General features: G+C 51.6%; 1 protein-coding gene across 1 annotated transcript in view; it reads right to left on the reverse strand.

The window, feature by feature from the left end:
• Positions 1 to 809: 809 nt before the first annotated feature.
• The window catches only part of LOC147097987 (zinc finger matrin-type protein 4-like), a 319,696-nt gene continuing 302,629 nt past the window's right edge, over positions 810 to 17,876 (reverse strand). Inside the window, exon 7 of the mRNA XM_085971183.1 lies at positions 810 to 5,157. Within this exon, the coding sequence (XP_085827309.1) occupies positions 5,139 to 5,157 (19 nt within the window). The 3' untranslated portion in view covers positions 810 to 5,138. The remainder of the gene's footprint in view (positions 5,158 to 17,876) is intronic.

Raw genomic sequence — 17,876 nt, forward strand, 5'->3', positions numbered from 1 at the left:
ATCACAAACATTGACTTATTCTATCAATGTTATTGTTTCAAAGTTCCTCTGAATTTAGCTATCTGCTTCCTCCCGAGCTCCAAGTATACCATTCTAAATTCCTTTCCGTCTCCCTACATCCCACTGCATTCAGTTCAAGACTGATCACACAGCCTTCTGCTTTACTCAGAACTAGGGAACCCAGTTAAGTCCCTCCGTCTTACCTAACTCCTACAATTTTCAGGCTTTTAAAATTCACCTAAAGCCGTACTTACTGATCTCTTTTACTCTTTTTCAGCTCTAGTGGTTCCCTGCACCTTGGTTTCTCAGGAGCAAAAAGAAACTTCCCACGCATGTTCACCTTACATGCCGGATAGGTTTTTTTTACAGCGGATACTCATGCCCTCAGTGTACAGTACGAGTAGAGCGCTTGTCTTGGGAGTCTCGTATTGGGCTCTACTCGGAGCTCCGGCAGGGCAAGAGTGCCCCAGGTGGGCAGAGGAAACGCTTCAAGGACACCCTCAAAGCCTCCTTGAAAAAGTGCAACATCCCCACTGACACCTGGGAATCCCTGGCCCAAGGCTGCACAAAGTGGAGGAGAAGCATCCGGGAAGGCGCCGAACACCTCGAGTCTCTTCGCCGGGAGCAAGCGGAAGCCAAGCGCAAACAGCGGAAGGAGCGCACGTCAACCCAAGCACCCCACCCACCCGCCCCTTCAACCACCATCTGCCCCACCTGTGACAGAGACTGTAGGTCCCGCATTGGACTCATCAGTCACCTGCAAACTCATTTTTAATGTGGAAGCAAGTCATCCTCGGTTCCGAGGGACTGCCTAAGAAGATACAGTACATATCTCATTCATCCTTTCTCTCGTGTGAAATAAAATGCAAATTCCAATACCTTATATTTTATGCAGCTTGTCGCAATTTCTTTGAACACAATAAAGGCACGCACAATTTACTTGGTCAATGTTATGTTTTATTGCACACAGGAATTGCAGAGATTGTCAAGGAAACTGAATACACTCTCCAGTATTCTGTAGACTTTAGTCACAAACACAGGGGACAGAAACATAACACAGTTTCTCCCTTTCAGAACACAAGGAACTAATCTATGTGTGTAAAAAAACAAATAGTTTTACATAGAGATGTTTACACCACAGAGGGCTGCACTAGCTCATTGGTGATGGCGCCATCTCACTGTCACCTGAACACAGCCCAGTAGACCTCCCATGGTGAGTTGCTGGCCAAAAGTTTAAAAACATTCACCAATGTACTTCAGAGTTTGATGAGCATTCCACGTTTTGCTTCACTCTGCAAAAATAGCACAATACTCCATTCGGGAAAACTTTCTCCAGTTTCCAATTTTATAGTTTTGAATATTTTCAATTTTTCAAGACTTGTGATTTGGATTACTTGCTCTGCTGGCCCTGGGTAAGATGCAGGGACCTTTTTAAAAAAATCTCCTTTGCAGGGCCTCGGTGGGCAGTTCCTGATCTGTTGTGCATTTCCAGCAATTTTCTGTTCTTATTTACTGGCTTTATTTCTACATTTTTCCACCGTTGTTCCTTCCTTCGTTTTGGAAGGGTCAAGTACTGTACTTTGCACAGCAGTCCTCATGGCTGCTATTCAGCCGGCTGACAAAATGCAAGCCCTGAATGACATAGAAACATAGAAGATAGGAGCAGGAGTAGGTCATTCGGCCCCTCGAGCCCGCTCTGCCATTTAATGAGATCATGGCTGATCATCCAAATTCAGTACCCTGTCCCTGCCTTCTCCCCATATCCCTTGATCCCTTTAGCTTCAAGAAATCTATCTAACTCCTTCTCGAATATATTTAATGAATTGGCCTCAACAACCTTCTGTGGTAGAGAATTCCACAGGTTCACCACTCTCTGGGTGAAGAAATTCCTCCTCATCTTAGTCCTAAATGGCTTACCCCTTATCTTTAAACTGTGACCCCTGGTTCTGGACACCCCGGCCATCGGGAACATCCTTCCTGCATCTAGTCTGTCTAGTCCTGTTAGAATTTTATAAGTTTCAATGAGATCCCCTCTCATTCTTCTAAGCTCTAGCGAATATAAGCCCAATTGACCCAATCTCTCCTCATACGTCATTCCTGCCATCACAGGTATCAGTCTGGTGAATCTTCGCTGCACTCCCTCCATGGCAAGAACATCCTTCCTCAGATAAGGACCATCCCTTACCACACAATGCACTCTCTTTGTAACTGTCTGTCTAATGTTCTCACAGGACGGGCAATCTGTCATCAGGTACATCTGTCATTTCAGAGTTTTTTTTAATGTTAAGTACAATGGAATTTCACTGAAACCTGATTGGGAGATTTTATGTAGACAAGGTTCCTCAGAATTATATACACTTCTCAATTGTCAAAGACTTAATCGGGTCTTCAAACTGTATAACTGAAACATTAATTGGTAAAGAAAATCACAATCTGGATATATTTTTTCATACGGTGCTTTTTTGCATCAAGGTGAACAATAGGTTTTCTCATGGCGTTTGCACCTATAAGTTATCACAAAAAATTCTGTGATTAAAATTAACATTCTTGGTGCTGGGTGATTTCAGTTTATTACAATGTTATCTTTTATCTCGTGAAACGTGAGTGCGAATCTAGCTTAGATAGAAAAACTGAAATAAGTTTCAGTAGTCTCAATTACGTTCCAAGTTGGCAAAGCCAAGTTCTTGGTACAAAGCTGCCCTTTCAAGTCACTTCCAAACTTCTCTGCAAAAGAGGGGGTTTAATGTGATGAGGCTTACTTACTGTATTGTGTTGGGACACCAAATATTGAAGTGGTCACATCACAACCTGTCTAGTGAAGGTCCTTCCACCACGCAAAAGGCATTTATCCATCAAATAGTAGCTATGTAAACTTTGAGGCTTGGGATCATCATGCTAGAAGGTATAAATTGGAGGCCAGATATGTGAGCACACGCTCGGTGCACAGGCTTCAGTACCTACCTCGACTGTATCGCAGTGAGGCAAGCAGTTTGAATACAGCCCAGACTGGTGAGAGAGAACTTCGAGCTGTCTACTGGCTGGAAGGGTTCCACGTGAAATGAACTTGGGCAGCCACGACTCAGTTAACAGTGGACACAGGCCTCAGCATAAAGCCATTTATAATTTGGCACTAAATTGTTCATTTTGGTCAGAGAGGCGAATTCTTCTGCGATTAGGACCAAGGCTTAACTGCAGCTAACTACACCGAATCTGATCTGAACTGTTCCGTGCTGAGACTGGGCGACAAACACTCCATTCCTCAGCACCAATATTCTTCACCTCTATAAGCACAAATCTGGCCACCCACTTTAATGTAATACTTTGAATGTGACAAATTTATCAATTTCTCCTCCCAATTTCCTGTTTCTAAAAGGTAGTGAACAGGTTATATTCATCTTCATAACAGTAACATCTGTTTTAAAACAGGCCACGGCGAATATTTGAACATAAAGTGCATGGCTTCCTCCCTTTGAGATGCTCACCTTAACCACGTTAAAAGAATTCACGCACAGGCATCTTCCACCCTTTAAAATGAAGTTCGAGACCGGAAACATCATGGACAACCCCAACAGCGACAGACCGAAACGCCATACTGCTCATCTTCTGCCCCACCTGTGACAGAGTCTGTAGGTCCCGCATTGGACTCATCAGCCACCTGAGAACTAATTTTTAGTGTGGAAGCAAGTCATCCTCGGTTCCGAGGGACTGCCTAAGAAGAAGAAGCAGAACCACCAGCACCAAACAATGAGGAATTATTAATTTTTCCACTTGTAAAAACTGGGAACTGTGTTGAGAATGCCCAAGCAAATTTCACTTAGGACCCATACAGCAGTCAGAGAGGAGACTTTTACACTATCGAACTGAGCTAGATTGCAATCCAGGCTCCGGAGATGAATAGACAACGTGCCAATCCATTGAACCACCCAGTTTCTTTGTTGCACTCTCAACTCTCAGTCAGAAGGTTGTGGGTTCAAGCCTCACTCCAGGGACTTGAGCACATAATTTAGGCTGACACTTCAGTCAAGAAGCTCGACACCATCCAGGACAAAGCAACCTGCTTGATTGGCACCCTATCCGCCTCCTTAAACATTCACTCCCTCCACCACCGGCGTACTGTGGCTGCAGTGTGTACCGTCTACAAGATGCACTGCAGCAACTCGCCAAGGCTTCTTCGGCAGCACCTCCGAAACCCGCGACCTCAACCACCTAGAAGGACAAGGGCAGCAGGCGCATGGGAATACCATCACCTGCAAGTTCCTCTCCAAGTTACACACCATCCTGACTTGGAAATATATCGCCATTCCTTCATCGTCGGTGGGTCAAAATCCTGGAACTCCCTCCCTAACAGCACTGCGGGAGCACCTTCACCATAAGGACTGCAGGGGTTCAAGAAGATGGCTCACCACCACTACCTTCTCAAGGACAATTAAGGTTGGGCAATAAATGCTGGCCTTACCAGCGATGCCCACATTCCAGGAACGAATAAAAAAAGGTGCAGCACTGAGGTAGTGCTGCACTGTCAGAGGTGCCATCTTTCGGAAACATTAAGCCAAGGTCCCATCTGCCACCTCAGGTGGACGTAAAAGATCCCGTGGTAACTTTAAAGAGCAGGGGAATTCTCCTGGTCTCTGAGCTGTTTGTGGGACCTTGCTGTGCACAACTTGGTTACTTACTACACTTCAAAACTACTTAAATATACTAAAGCACTTTGAGACGTTCTTCAAAAAGTTAGAAAGAATTTTTTGGGTTCTGCCTTGCTGGAATACAGCCTCCTTTATTCACCTGCCTGGGACAACCTGTGCTACAGACCAATAACTACTGTCCCAACTGTGCTTTAGGATCAGACCGGAGAAAGTGTGCTTGAAGTGATATGAGTTTCCCCTGCCACCAAGGCAAGGTGCTCACTCTTGTGCCTAGCTGGTAACCAGTGGGATTCGCTTCCGACAGGCAGATTTGAGTAACAGACATCTCTGTGAGTTGCTTCCGTTTTGAAAAAAATAATAAAACGCTATTTAAAGGGGTTAAATGCCTTTTGAGGAAGATATCCATCTCTGCGTTGAATAAAATGCGGATGCCCCGTAAGGAAAATAGAATTTCTTGAAGTCGGATTCAATTCACAATTTTGCTCTTGAAGAATCTCACAATTGGTTTTTCAGGCTGGAAGGCAAAAAAGACACCATTAAAAAGATAGAATACATACTGCACACTATATAGCAAAGGATAATCTTTAAAAATGTCTACAAAAATAGAACAAAGAACATATTTTGTAATTCTTTGTACAACAGGATTACTGTCCCATCAAGGTTACACTTCTGTTATTTTCCGTCTTGTAAGGTTTAGTAGTATCACAACCTGACCGAGAGAATGCAGGCATACAACTTGCTCTAAGACCCTGTTGAGGCTGCCGCGGAACACGAATGGAGGCCGAACCGATCTGAGGAACACATAGCTTTTATTACATTCTCTTGAGAGCTGGCTGCCCCAGCTCCTCTCTCTGCTAAACCCGAAAACAGAATGAGGGCGACGCCCGTGCTTTTGAGTACACACTGAGGGTGACGCCCGCTCCTTTGTCATGCCTTAAAGGCAGCATGCTTCTTAAAGGCAAGGTGCCCGATTTATTGTCCACGGACGGAAAAGTGGATTGCGCCTGTTTAGGTGGCGATCCGCCACACAGCTCCCCCCAGAATCCGCTTAGGAGGTGTGGACGAGACGGTGCGGCGGTCTGATGGGCCGGCCGGAGCGGCTCTTGTAGGACGCCGGTGGACGTGGAACGGCCGAGCGTGGAGCAGCCGGGTGTACTGGCTTGAGGGCAGGTCGGCCGCGTGGCGGTGGACGAGCTACTGGGACCTGCTCACCGGGCTCCGAGTGTGCTGGCTTGAGTCGGTCAACCAACACTTTTTCAGTCCTGTCGCCCACTTGTAGGTCGAAAAATTTGTCCCCAGCCTGTAGCACTTTGTAGGGCCCGTCGTACGGGGGTTGAAGGGGTCCGCGGTGGGCATCGTGCCGGACGAAAACGAACCGTGCCTGGTGCAGGCTTAGCGGGACGTGTGAGGTGGATTCGCCGTGCCGGGCAATGGGCACCGGGGCGAACTGTAGCGCCGGTGAGGCGAAGTCGTGGCGTTGCTGGTCGGCTGACCAGGGTGTCGTGGCGGTGGGCAGGAACTCGCCGGGTACGCGCAGCGGCTGGCCGTACACGAGCTCTGCTGCCGATGCGTGGAGGTCTTCTTTAACCGCGGAGCGCAGGCCGAGGAGGACCCACGGGAGTTGGTCGGTCCAGGCGCCGTCCTGGAGGCTGGCTCGAAGAGATGCCTTCAAGGATCTGTGGAACCGCTCACACAGTCCATTGGCTTGGGGGTGGTACGCTGTGGTGCGGTGAATGGTCACCCCGAGATTGCGTGCGATGGCGGTCCAGAGTTCAGAGGTAAATTGCGGACCTCTGTCCGACGTCATGTCGGAGGGGACGCCGAACCGTGTGACCCAGGTGCTGACGAAGGCTCTGGCGATGTCGGCGGTGGTGGTAGAGGTCAGTGGAATTGCCTCGGGCCAGCGCGTGGTGCGGTCGATGATCGTCAGCAAGTGCGTGTGGCCTTGCGACGGCGGCAGGGGCCCGACGATGTCCACATGGATGTGGTCGAATCTACGTGAAGGGACGGTGAACTCCTCGAGGGGTGCTTTCGTGTGTTGCTGCACCTTGGCCCATTGGCAGGCTAGGCAGGAGTTGGCCCAAGTGCGCACATCCTTGCGAAGGCCGCGCCAGACAAAGCGGTTGGCTACCAATCTGATGGATGCGCGGGCGCCGGGGTGGGAGAGGTTGTGGAGAATCTCGAATACCCGGCGGCGCCAGGACGCTGGGACGACGGGCCGAGGTTGAGATAGGGATATGTCGCACTTGACCGTGACTGCGGTCGGGCCGCAGGCGACGTCGGCCAGGCGTAGCCCTGGTAGGTTGGTAGGTGCGGAGAGCAGATCAGGGTCCGTGAGCTGGTCTGCTGCGAGTTGAGCGTAGTCGACTGCCAGGTGTGCGGCGTGGATGGCGGGGCGGGAGAGGCAGTCGGCTACCACGTTGTCTCGGCCGGAGACGTGTTGGATGTCCGTGGTGAACTCGGACACTGCCGCGAGCTGGCGCTGCTGCCTGGCGGACCAGGGGTCGGTTGTCTTTGCCATTGCGAATGTCAGGGGTTTGTGGTCGACAAACGCAGTGAAGGGGTGGCCCTCCAGCAAAAACCGAAAATGGCGGACTGCCAGGTACAGCGCGAGGAGCTCGCGGTCGAAGGTGCTGTACTTGACCTCCGGGGGGCGTAGTTGGCGGCTGAAGAAGGCAAGTGGTTGCCAGGCGCCGTCGACCCACTGCTCGTACACGGCGCCGACCGCGTGGTCGGAGGCGTCCGTGGTGAGCGCTACTCTGGCATTGGGCCGTGGGTGCGCGAGCAGGGTGGCGTCGGCGAGCGCGGTCTTGGTGGAGTTGAAGGCGGCTGATACGTCTGCCGTCCATTCGACCGCCATCTTGCCGCTCCTGCCCCGGAGGGCTTCATATAGGGGCCTCATGAGGGACGCCGCTTTGGGGATGAAGCGGTTGTAGAAATTCACCATCCCGAGGAACTCCTGGAGTCCTTTGATGGTGGTGGGGCGGGGAAATTGCTGGACGGCCTGCACCTTGGTGGGCAGGGGAATGGCCCCAGCATGGGTGATGTGGTGGCCGAGGAAGTTGATCTTGTCCAGGCCGAACTGGCACTTGGCTGGGCTGAGGATGAGCCCGTGGTCGCTGAGGCGCCCGAACAGGATGCGAAGGTGTTCGAGGTGTTCCTGCTTGGAGGAACTGGCTACCAGGATGTCGTCCAGGTAGACGAACAGGAACTTCAGGTCCCGAAGGACCGAGTCCATGAGCCGTTGGAATGCCTGGGCCGCATTTTTGAGGCCGAAGGGCATCCGCAGGAACTCGAAAAGCCCGAAGGGGGTGATTACGGCCGTCTTGGGGACGTCCGCGGGGTGGACGGGGACTTGGTGGTAGCCGCGCACCAGGTCGACTTTGGAAAAGACTTACCGGCCGGCCAGTCTAGCTGAGAAGTCCTGAATGTGTGGCACGGGGTACCGATCAGGGGTGGTGGCATCATTGAGGCGGCGGTAATCCCCGCAGGGGCGCCAACCCCCGCCTGGTTTGGGGGCGATGTGGAGTGGGGAGGCCCAGGGACTGTTGGAGCGGCGGATGATGCTGAGCTGTTCCATAGTGGCAAACTCGGTCCGCGCGATCTCCAGTTTGGCCGGGTCCAGCCTGCGGGCGTGGGCGTACACTGGGGGGCCTGTGGTGGGGATGAAGTGTTCCACCCCGTGTTTGGCGACCTCCGCGGAGAAGGTCGGGTTGGTGAGGGCCGGGAATTCGGCCAGGAGTGCCGAGTAGTCATCCGTGGCCCGGGCGTGGCACTGTGACGCCATGTCGGCGGGTTGACGGGGGGCCATGGCGCCCAGGATGGGGGACATGGTGTTCATGTCCACGAGGCGGTGTCGAGGGATGTCTACCAGTAGGCCGTGGGCGCACAGGAAGTCTGCGCCGATGAGAGGGGAGAGTACCTTGGCAGTGATGAGCTCCCATCGGTAGCGGCGACCAGCGAGGTCGAGGGTGACTGTGCGGGTGCTGTACGTCCGGATGTCCGAGCCGTTAGCGGCAGCCAGCGCCTGTCCTCGTTCGCCCTTTTGGATGTCGAGGGCGGAGGCCGGGATGATGCTGTGCTGAGCTCCAGTGTCGCACAGGAACCGGCGGCCGGTTTTGTCATCCGTGACGTACAGCAGGGAGCCCGCGTGGCCCACGGCCATCGCGGAGGCTGGTACGGGGGCGGACTTGAAGGAGCAGGGCGGTGTGCACCGTTGTGCCCTGGCGCCGAACCGTGCGTGGTAGTAACAGTAGCCCGGGTTTGTGGGGCGCGAAGGCCCCGTGGGCCCCGTGGCTGGGCCTTGTGGCCGCGTGGTGGCCGGTGAGGGGCGCGCCCAGGCTGTGGCTGCCAGGTCCGGAGCGACGTCGCGGCTGGAGTGAGCGGACAGCAGCTTGTCAGCCTCGTCGGCCAGGGCTTCTAGGTCCGTGAGGCCGGACGCCACGATCGCTGGGCGGATGCTGGGAGGTAGCTGGCGGATGAACAGCATGCGGAAGAGGGACCCGGGTGGGCTCTTGTCGGTGAGTGAGAGCATGTGGGAGAGGAGGTCTGACGGTGAGGCGTCACCGAGGCCTGGAAGGTCGAGGAGGCGGCAGTTTCGCTGGTATGTCGAGGTCGTAAATTTTTTAAGGAGCGCGGCCTTAAGATGTGCATACTTGCCCTCCTCTGGTGAGTTCTGCAGCGCTATCCAGACCTTCGTGACTGTGGAGCTACCGAGTGATGCGATGAGGTAGTCATACTTCGTCCCATCTGTGGTGATGTGTCACAGCCGGAATCGGGACTCAGCTTGGAGGAACCAGGCTTCGGGCTGGTTTTCCCAAAACTCCGGCAGTTTCACGGAAACTGCGTTCGTGTCCGCCATTGCAGTGCTCGGAATAAGTTCTGAGCGTCGGGGTCACCAATGTTGAGGCTGCCGCGGAACACGAATGGAGGCCGAACCGATCTGAGGAACACATGGCTTTTATTACATTCTCTTGAGAGCTGGCTGCCCCAGCTCCTCTCTCTGCTAAACCCGAAAACAGAATGAGGGCGACGCCCGTGCTTTTGAGTACACACTGAGGGTGATGCCCGCTCCTTTGTCATGCCTTAAAGGCAGCATGCTTCTTAAAGGCAAGGTGCCCGATTTATTGTCCACGGACGGAAAAGTGGATTGCGCCCGTTTAGGTGGCGATCCACCACAACCCTCTATTTATGTTGTCCAATAATTGGACAGCATCAGGTGCACAACAGCACTTTCAGGTGACCCATGTGACTTTATTCCCAATTATTTTGCTTTTGCCTCATTCCCTGTGGCCAAGCGTACGGACTCTGCTCATCACCTCATCCCGAGAGGACAGCAAACACACTGGACAGTTTCAAATCTGGTTAGCTTTCAGAATGATCCACGATGTTATATTATAGCTACCTTCACACACAGGATGCTTCCCCATACCTGCGACGGCCAAATTCACATCTTCTTTGCCCTTAAGTTGCATTGTATGTGTGGGTGAACGAAAGGCTTGCATTTCTATAGCACCTTTCACGACCACTGGAAGTCCCAAAGCGCTTTACAGCCAATGAAGTATTTTTTAAAGTGGAGGAAGTTGTACTGTAGGAAACACGGCAGCCAATTTGCGCACAGCAAGCTCCCACAAATAGCAATGCAATAATGACCAGATAATCTGTTTTGCTGATGTTGATTGAGGGATATATATTGGCCCAGGACACCGGGGATAACTCCCCTGCTCTTCTTCAAAATAGTGCCCTGGGATCTTTTACATCCACCTGAGAGAGCAGACGGGGCCTCAGTTTAACGTCTCATCCGAAAGACGGCACCTCCGACAGTGCAGCACTCCCTCAGCACTGCCCTGGAGTGTCAGCCTAGATTTTTGTGCTCAAGTCCCTGGAGTGGGGCTATGAACCCATGACTTTCTGACTAAGAGACGAGGGTGCTGCCCACTGAGCCACAGCTGACACAGGAGTGGATTGACATTGTGTTGTGCTGCCTTACCACTGTGGGGCTGAGGGTGGGCAAGTGGTCGATGAGCTTGAAGGTGGAGTTGATTCATCTCCATTTGTCTCAGTTTAGAAAGATAGTATAATATAGGCAGATCCCACAGCTGTTACACGGTACAGGGGCATGTTACTTGGGAAGAGCGAGGGCGAGGGAGTATTTTTAATGTAAAAATACTCCCGTTAAAAGACTTGGAGGAAAAGTTTACTTTACATATCTTCCACTAGACAGGAGATATTTCAGCCGGGGCAGCTCTGAAAGCAGCTTCCATGAAAAGACTGCTTGTATGACTTCTGGATGATAACCGGGCAGAGTTTATCCCTGGATCGGTGCCTTTGAGGTGAGTTGCTAACCGACCCGCTTATGAGTAGCAGTCCTGATGCTTGAACCCGATTGTTGCCAAGGGAAAATAGCGTGGGTTGGTCAGACGTCGTTGGGGGTGGGACTGAAACCTGAAAACCAGCAGTCCCGCCCCCAACGCATCCCCATTGACAAAATCCAGCCCATTGTTGCTGACCTGAACCATCACCGAGCAGAGAGATGTCTGGAATGTACTCTCAACCCAAAGGGCTGGATTTTGTCAATGAAGCCGCGTTGGGGGCGGGACTCCTGGTTTTCGGGTTTCAGTCCCGCCCCCGATGACGTCTGATCAACCCACGCTATTTTCCCTTGATTGACTCTTCTAAATGCTACCACTGAGCCATGGCTGACACTTCAAGTAGCCTGTCTACTTGGACAGAATCAAATCTCGTCATTATTTTAAAGATGTCAATCAGATCCCCTTGAGGTCTACACTTCTGTAAAGTGAAAAGCCCCAGCTCTCTAAGCCTATCTTCACAACTAAGAGAGCTTAGAGGAGGGATCTGCTGAATGGCCCACCTCCGGGCATCTTCCAGGGCCTCGTCATCCCCCGCCATACAAGAGGAACCAAAACTGGGCACAGTATTCTATATGTAGCCAAACCAAATCTTGTAAGGTAAGAATTGTACTTCTAGTTTTATAGTTCATTGTTCTAGCTCCACACCCGGGGGTAATGTTGACTTTAAGCGAAGTGTAACATGGACGATATCGGAATAGCTGCTCGTTATACATCTCTCCCTGTTTTCCTTTCCATTGACTTCAACAGGTAACATTTTAACCATTTATGTAAATATTGTGCTATCCCAGACCACTACAAACAGTTTGCTCTAACGACACTTTGGGGGGAATTTTCCCAGCCCTGGGGAGGCGGGTATGGAGGCGGGACTGCTGGGAAAATGGCAGAAACTGGGAGCGGGTACCGAACCCGCTCCCAACCCGCCTCCGTGCCATCTTCCCGGGAGGCGGGTCCCCGTCTCGCGCAGGGACCCGTCTCCTCGAGGCGGGAAGGGGATTAGAGCCAATTAACTGCCTGTTAACAGGCAGTTTTGAGGCTTAACCCCATTTTACCCCTGCAAGTGCAGGCTTCCCGACGGCTGCGAACCTCGCCAGGGTCAGTGAGGCGAGCAGTGGGGGTGAGAGGGGTCGAAAAGTCTGCTGTGGAGGTGAGTGATGGGTGCAAGTGTGGAGAGGTAAGTATGAGAGGTGAGTGTAAAGTGACAAGGCCCTGGAAGATGCCCGGAGGTGGGCCATTCAGCAGATCCCTCCTCTAAGCTCTCTTAGTTGTGAAGATAGGCTTAGAGAACTGGGGCTTTTCACTTTACAAAAGTGTAGACCTCAAGGGGATATGATTGGCATCTTTAAAATAATGACAGGCTACTTGAAGTGTCAGCTGTGGCTCAGTGGTAGCATTTAGAAGAGTGAGTCGGAAAGTTGTGGGTTCAAGTCCCACCCCAGGGACTTGAGCACAAAATCTAGGCTGACGCTCCCAGTGCAGTGCTGAGGGAGTGCTGCACTGTCAGAGGTGCCGTCTTTCGGATGAGGTATTAAACTGAGGCCCCGTCTGCTCTCTCAGGTGGATGCAAAAGATCTCATGGCATTATTTCGAAGAAGAGCAGGGGAGTTCTCCCCGGCATTCTGGTCAATAGTTATCACTCAACTAATTACAACAGACCTTGATGTGCACAAATTGGCTGCCCTGTTTGGTACATTACACAGTGATCACACTTCAAAAAGTACTTCATTGGCTGTAAAGCTCTTTGGGAGGTCCTGAGGTTGTGAAAGGGATTAAATAAATGCTAGCTTTTCTTTTTTACCTGAGCTAAATATGCAGAAAAGGATTAAGATGCATCAGTACAATTTACAAAAGCACAGAGTTAGGTTAGTCTCCAGGAAGTGCTTCTTTTCCCAGGCAATCATCGATCTCTGAAATCGGTTGTCAGTGTGTACAGCAAGTGTGGATTCGTTTCAGGCCCTTCAAAAGGGAGCTAGACAAGTTCCTGCATGTGGATGGCATCTAAAGTTTGAGAAGTTTGACGGGTTAACCGGACCGAGTGCTGTCAGTCGCCAGTGTTCTCCTAGAGCTTCAGGAGTTTCCCAGAGTTTTTTTTCCAAAGGTGTCCTAAAGCGGTTACCTTGGGGAGGGGGCGGGGGGGGAGTTGTTGTGGGGAGTTGATGGTGCTTCTAAAGGTGGGATGGGACAGGCTTGATGGACCTTTGGTCTTTTCCTGTCCTTTTTTCCTGTGATCGTGAAGCTGGGGCCCAAATGTACTTGTCTAACAAAAAAGCAGGAGAATGTTTATTTTGGAAATTAAAGACAGCCTTGGAAAATTATAGTCTCAATAATTACACCTTTCAAAGATATGGGCTCCCGCAAATTAATGGGTTAGTCATTTATTATGGAGAAACATCCTTTTTTCCCTTTGTTCCCATGTTTTATTTCAGGAGGAATCTCAGATCCCACCGATGTATACATGTACACAATATGTGTCAGCCGTGGCTCAGTGGGCAGCACTCTCGCTTCTGAGTCAGAAGGTTGTGGGTTCAGGTCCCACTCCAGAAACTTGAGCACAAAAATCTTCACTAACACTGCAGTGCAGTGCTGAGGGAGTGCTGCAGTGTTGGAGGTGCTCTCTTGGGTGGATGTAAAAGATCCCGCGGCACTATTTCGAAGAAGAGGAGGGGGAGTTATCCCTGGTTTCCTGGGCCAATATTTATCCCTCAACCAACATCACTAAAACAGATTATCTGGTCATTGCCATGTTGCTGATTGTGGGATCTTGCTGTGCGCAACTTGGATACCACGTTTCCAACAGTACTTCATTGGCTCTAAAGCACTTTGGGACGTCCTTATGTTGTAGGAGGCGCTATAGAAATGCAAGTCTTTCTTTCATGTTGTACAAGTGCACAATGCCTGCAATCTGTGACACCAAACAGGCCAAAACAAGGAAGCTTTACACCCAACAACAAAATTCAGAGTTCACTGCAGGCGGAGATATTACAGCTTGTGCTAACTTTTAATACCTGAACTTTAAAAATATTTAATTAAAAAAAAAATTAAATAATACCAGGTGAATTTCAACAATTTAGCGACTATTATTTGTTCTAATTAAACTGGTGGCTGAGGGTTCAATGGAAATTGAAATGTCACCTTCTCTTGTTCAAGTGTGTAATTACCATGCATATGTATGGGATGTGAATGTGACTGAGGACCCAAAGATAAAATCCAGCAGATTTTGACCTGTTTTATTAATCATGTTTTATTAATAACAATGATTTTGCAAATTTTGCTTTAAAATATAAAATTACTTGTTGAAGCCTACCTATGTCAAAAGAGCAGTATGCCTTAATTGGTGATAATATCATCGTGCTAACATTAGTCGACTCTACCTCCAACAATCTGTCGGTTAAAATGCAAGTTATTCATTACAAGCAGAGTGCAGTCTTGCTCCCGCACTGGGCCTGTCATTTTCAATGTGAGGACTAAGCACGCCATAGATGGCCATTTCCAACCAGCTGAAACCCACCCCAGTTCTGAAGGAGCGTGTGGCATTGTAACAGAATCTAAGGCGGAGGCGAGCTGGGAGTGGCGGGGGTGGTTGGTGGTGGGGGGGGGGGGAGTGTTCTGATACCGCGTGGGATACCTGGAAGAAAGTTCAGCGCGTCTGTCAGTGGCTTTTTAACTCAGCCTTTTACTTTCGGGTCTGCGTCCAATGCGCGGCAGCGGGTGCGATGAGGGCCCACGTGACGCGAACTCAACTCCAGTATTTAAAGAGCCACTCCGAAGATGGAATTTGGAGGAGTTGGAGTTTGAAACAAGACAAGACAAGGTGTGACAATGGACTCCAGACTGGCAAAGGCTGCGCCGTGGTTCACTGACGCCTCCCTTGATGTGTTGCTGGGGTCAGTGAAGAACTGGAGATACTGTTCCCCAGCAATGGGAGGAAGAAACCTGTTGCTGACATCAAGAAGGCTAGGCTGCGGGTGGCCGAGGAGGTCAGTAGCAGCAGCATAGTGCCACACTCATGGATTCAGTGCAGGAAGCGCGTTAATTATCTAACCAATTTGGACTGCCACAGGACAAAAGCATCAAGGCAGCTCCCCCGGGAATTGTGCGCATACCTGCATAAATATTTTTTTGTCATTGCACGCCAGCTGCACATTGATGGAGTGGAAGCCCTTGCGTTTTACGAATACTCCTGGTTTAAAAAAAAAAGTAATTCGTTTTTATGGGACGTGGGCGTCGCTGGCAAGGCCAGCATTTATTGCCCATCCCTAGTTGCCCTTGAGAAGGTGGTGATGCGCCGCCTTCTTGAAGCGCTGCAGTCCGTGTGGTGAAGGTACCCCCACAGTGCTTAGGGAGGGAGTTCCAGGATTTTGACCCAGCGACGATGAAGGATTGGCGATATACTTCTAAGTCAGGATGGTGTGTGACTTGGAGGGGAACTTGGAGGTGCTGGTGTTCCCATGGTTGAGCTGGGGATGCCTGGAATGCCACGTGTGTGCAGTCGATGATGCCCTGCACCTATGGGAAGCCATTCTGACTGGCGTCATTGCAGGCGAAGTTCACATCATTGCCGGCCCTGGCAAACAAGTCACCTGTCTTATGCATTTATGGGCGGCCGACTGGGAGATCCTGGATATGACTCTGGCAGAGCCCTGAACGGTTCCGGAGGCGAGAAAGTTGAGGGCGGTGGTGACTTTGACAGCCACTGGTAACGTGTGGCCACCAGGTCCAGCAGGGAGCAGGTCTTCTTCTAGGAGGCGGCTATGTCTGTCACCACCTGACACGATAGGCTAAGCCCCCTGAAACACTGCTGTTCGGCCATGTCAAGGAAACTCAGCCACTGTCTGTACATCCTGTGTCATGGGTAGTGCCTTCTGCGAGCTACACCCTTTCCTGTTCCCTTCTCTGCTGCTCCCCTCTCTGCTGCTCCTCTCTCTCTGCTCCCCGCTCTCTGCTCCCCGCTCTGCTGCTTCCCTCTCTGCTGCTCCCCTCTCTCTGCTCCCCGCTCTGCTGCTCCCCTCTCCGCTGCTCCCCTCTCTCCTGCTCCCCTCTCTGCTGCTCCCCTCTCCGCTGCTCCCCTCTCTCCTGCTCCCCTCTCTGCTGCTCCCCTCTCTGCTGCTCCCCTCTCTGCTGCTCCCCTCTCCGCTGCTCCCCTCTCTCCTGCTCCCCTCTCTGCTGCTCCCCTCTCCGCTGCTCCCCTCTCCGCTGCTCCCCTCTCCGCTGCTCCCCTCTCCGCTGCTCCCCTCTCCGCTGCTCCCCTCTCCGCTGCTCCCCTCTCCGTTGCTCCCCTCTCCGTTGCTCCCCTCTCTGCTGCTGCCTTCTCTGCTGCTCCCCTCTCCGCTGCTCCCCTCTCCGCTGCTCCCCTCTCCGCTGCTCCCCTCTCCGCTGCTCCCCTCTCTGCTGCTCCCCTCTCCGCTGCTCCCCTCTCCGCTGCTCCCCCCTCTGCTGCTCCCCTCTCTGCTGCTCCCCAGCTACAGGTCTCTCAATAGCAGGCTGCTGCTGCTGCTGGTCATATTGGTCCTCGTCCGATGGTCCTGCAAAGTGTAGAAAACCTCCAAAGTGTAGAAAGTAACCTCCCAGCAAAAGTACTGTGAACCAAACCCCTGTCCCACGAACAGGTAAGAATGCAGCTGTGAGCACAGAGTACTAATTGCAGCATTTCCATGAGTTTGATTTGGCCCCCTCAACTGCCGCTGTGTTCTCGCCTTGCTTTCACTGGCGAGTTTCAGGACGCCCGGTAAACCCATGGACGCGCTGTTAAATTTCAAAGTGAGTTGAAATATCGCTCCAATTGAGCGATTAGCCTATGTTAATAGGCAACCCGCCTCTCCCGAGGGGGTTGCGTGCAAGCAGCCTAACGCGCTCGAATTAAACACGAAAGTTGGTGGATTGGAGCCGGCTTCCCGACGTGCTCGCTTTTTTGCGGGTTTTAACCCCCCACCTGCACCCAAATCCGTTCCCACCCCCGACCCCCCACCCCCCAGGCTTCATTATCATATTTCTCATTGAACCTGACCGAGAACCAGATGGGAGCTGCTGGGAAGCAGGGCCAGGTGAAGAAGGAAATCATTTTCCTAATTCCCATATCATCCTCCATTTCTCGTTCTCGCGTCCCTTCTCCCCAGAAGATAGTGAAACACGCTGAGGCACGTCAGGTGTATCTTGCGCCAAAACAACCACATGCCGATAGCACCCTCACAGTATTTACAGGCCTAATTATATCTGAGATTGCCGATTCACTCATCCTTTTACACTTTGGGATGCCACTTTCCTCTTCAAAAACTCTATAGTTTGTTTTTATTCGTTTTTATGGAATGTGGGCGTCGCTGGCAAGGCCAGCATTTATTGCCCATCCCTAGTTGCCCTCGAGAAGGCGGTGGTGAGCCGCCATCTTGAACCGCTGCAGTCCGTGTGGTGAAGGTGCTCCCACAGTGCTGTTAGGGAGGGAGTTCCAGGATTTTGACCCAGCGACGATGAAGGATCGGCGATATACTTCTAAGTCAGGATGGTGTGTGGCTTGGAGGGGAACTTGGAGGTGGTGGTGTTCCCATGCGCCTGCTGCCCTTGTCCTTCTAGGTGGAAGAGGTCGCGGGTTTGGGAGGTGCTGCCGAAGAAGCCTTGGCGAGTTGCTGCAGTGCATCTTGTAGATGGTACACACTGCAGCCACGGTACGCCGGTGGTGGAGGGAGTGAATGTTTAAGGTGGTGGATGGGGTGCCAATCAAGCAGGCTGCTTTGTCCTGGATGGTGTCGAGCTTCTTGAGTGTTGTTGGAGCTGCACTCACCCAGGCAAGTGGAGAGTATTCCATCACACTCCTGACTTGTGCCTTGTAGATGGTAGAAAGGAGGTGAGACACTCGCCGCAGAATACCCAGCCT

Source organism: Somniosus microcephalus, chromosome 30 (genome assembly GCF_052327205.1).
Source record: "Somniosus microcephalus isolate GS21.2 chromosome 30, FLI_Smic_1.0, whole genome shotgun sequence".
Taxonomy (NCBI): domain Eukaryota; kingdom Metazoa; phylum Chordata; class Chondrichthyes; order Squaliformes; family Somniosidae; genus Somniosus; species Somniosus microcephalus.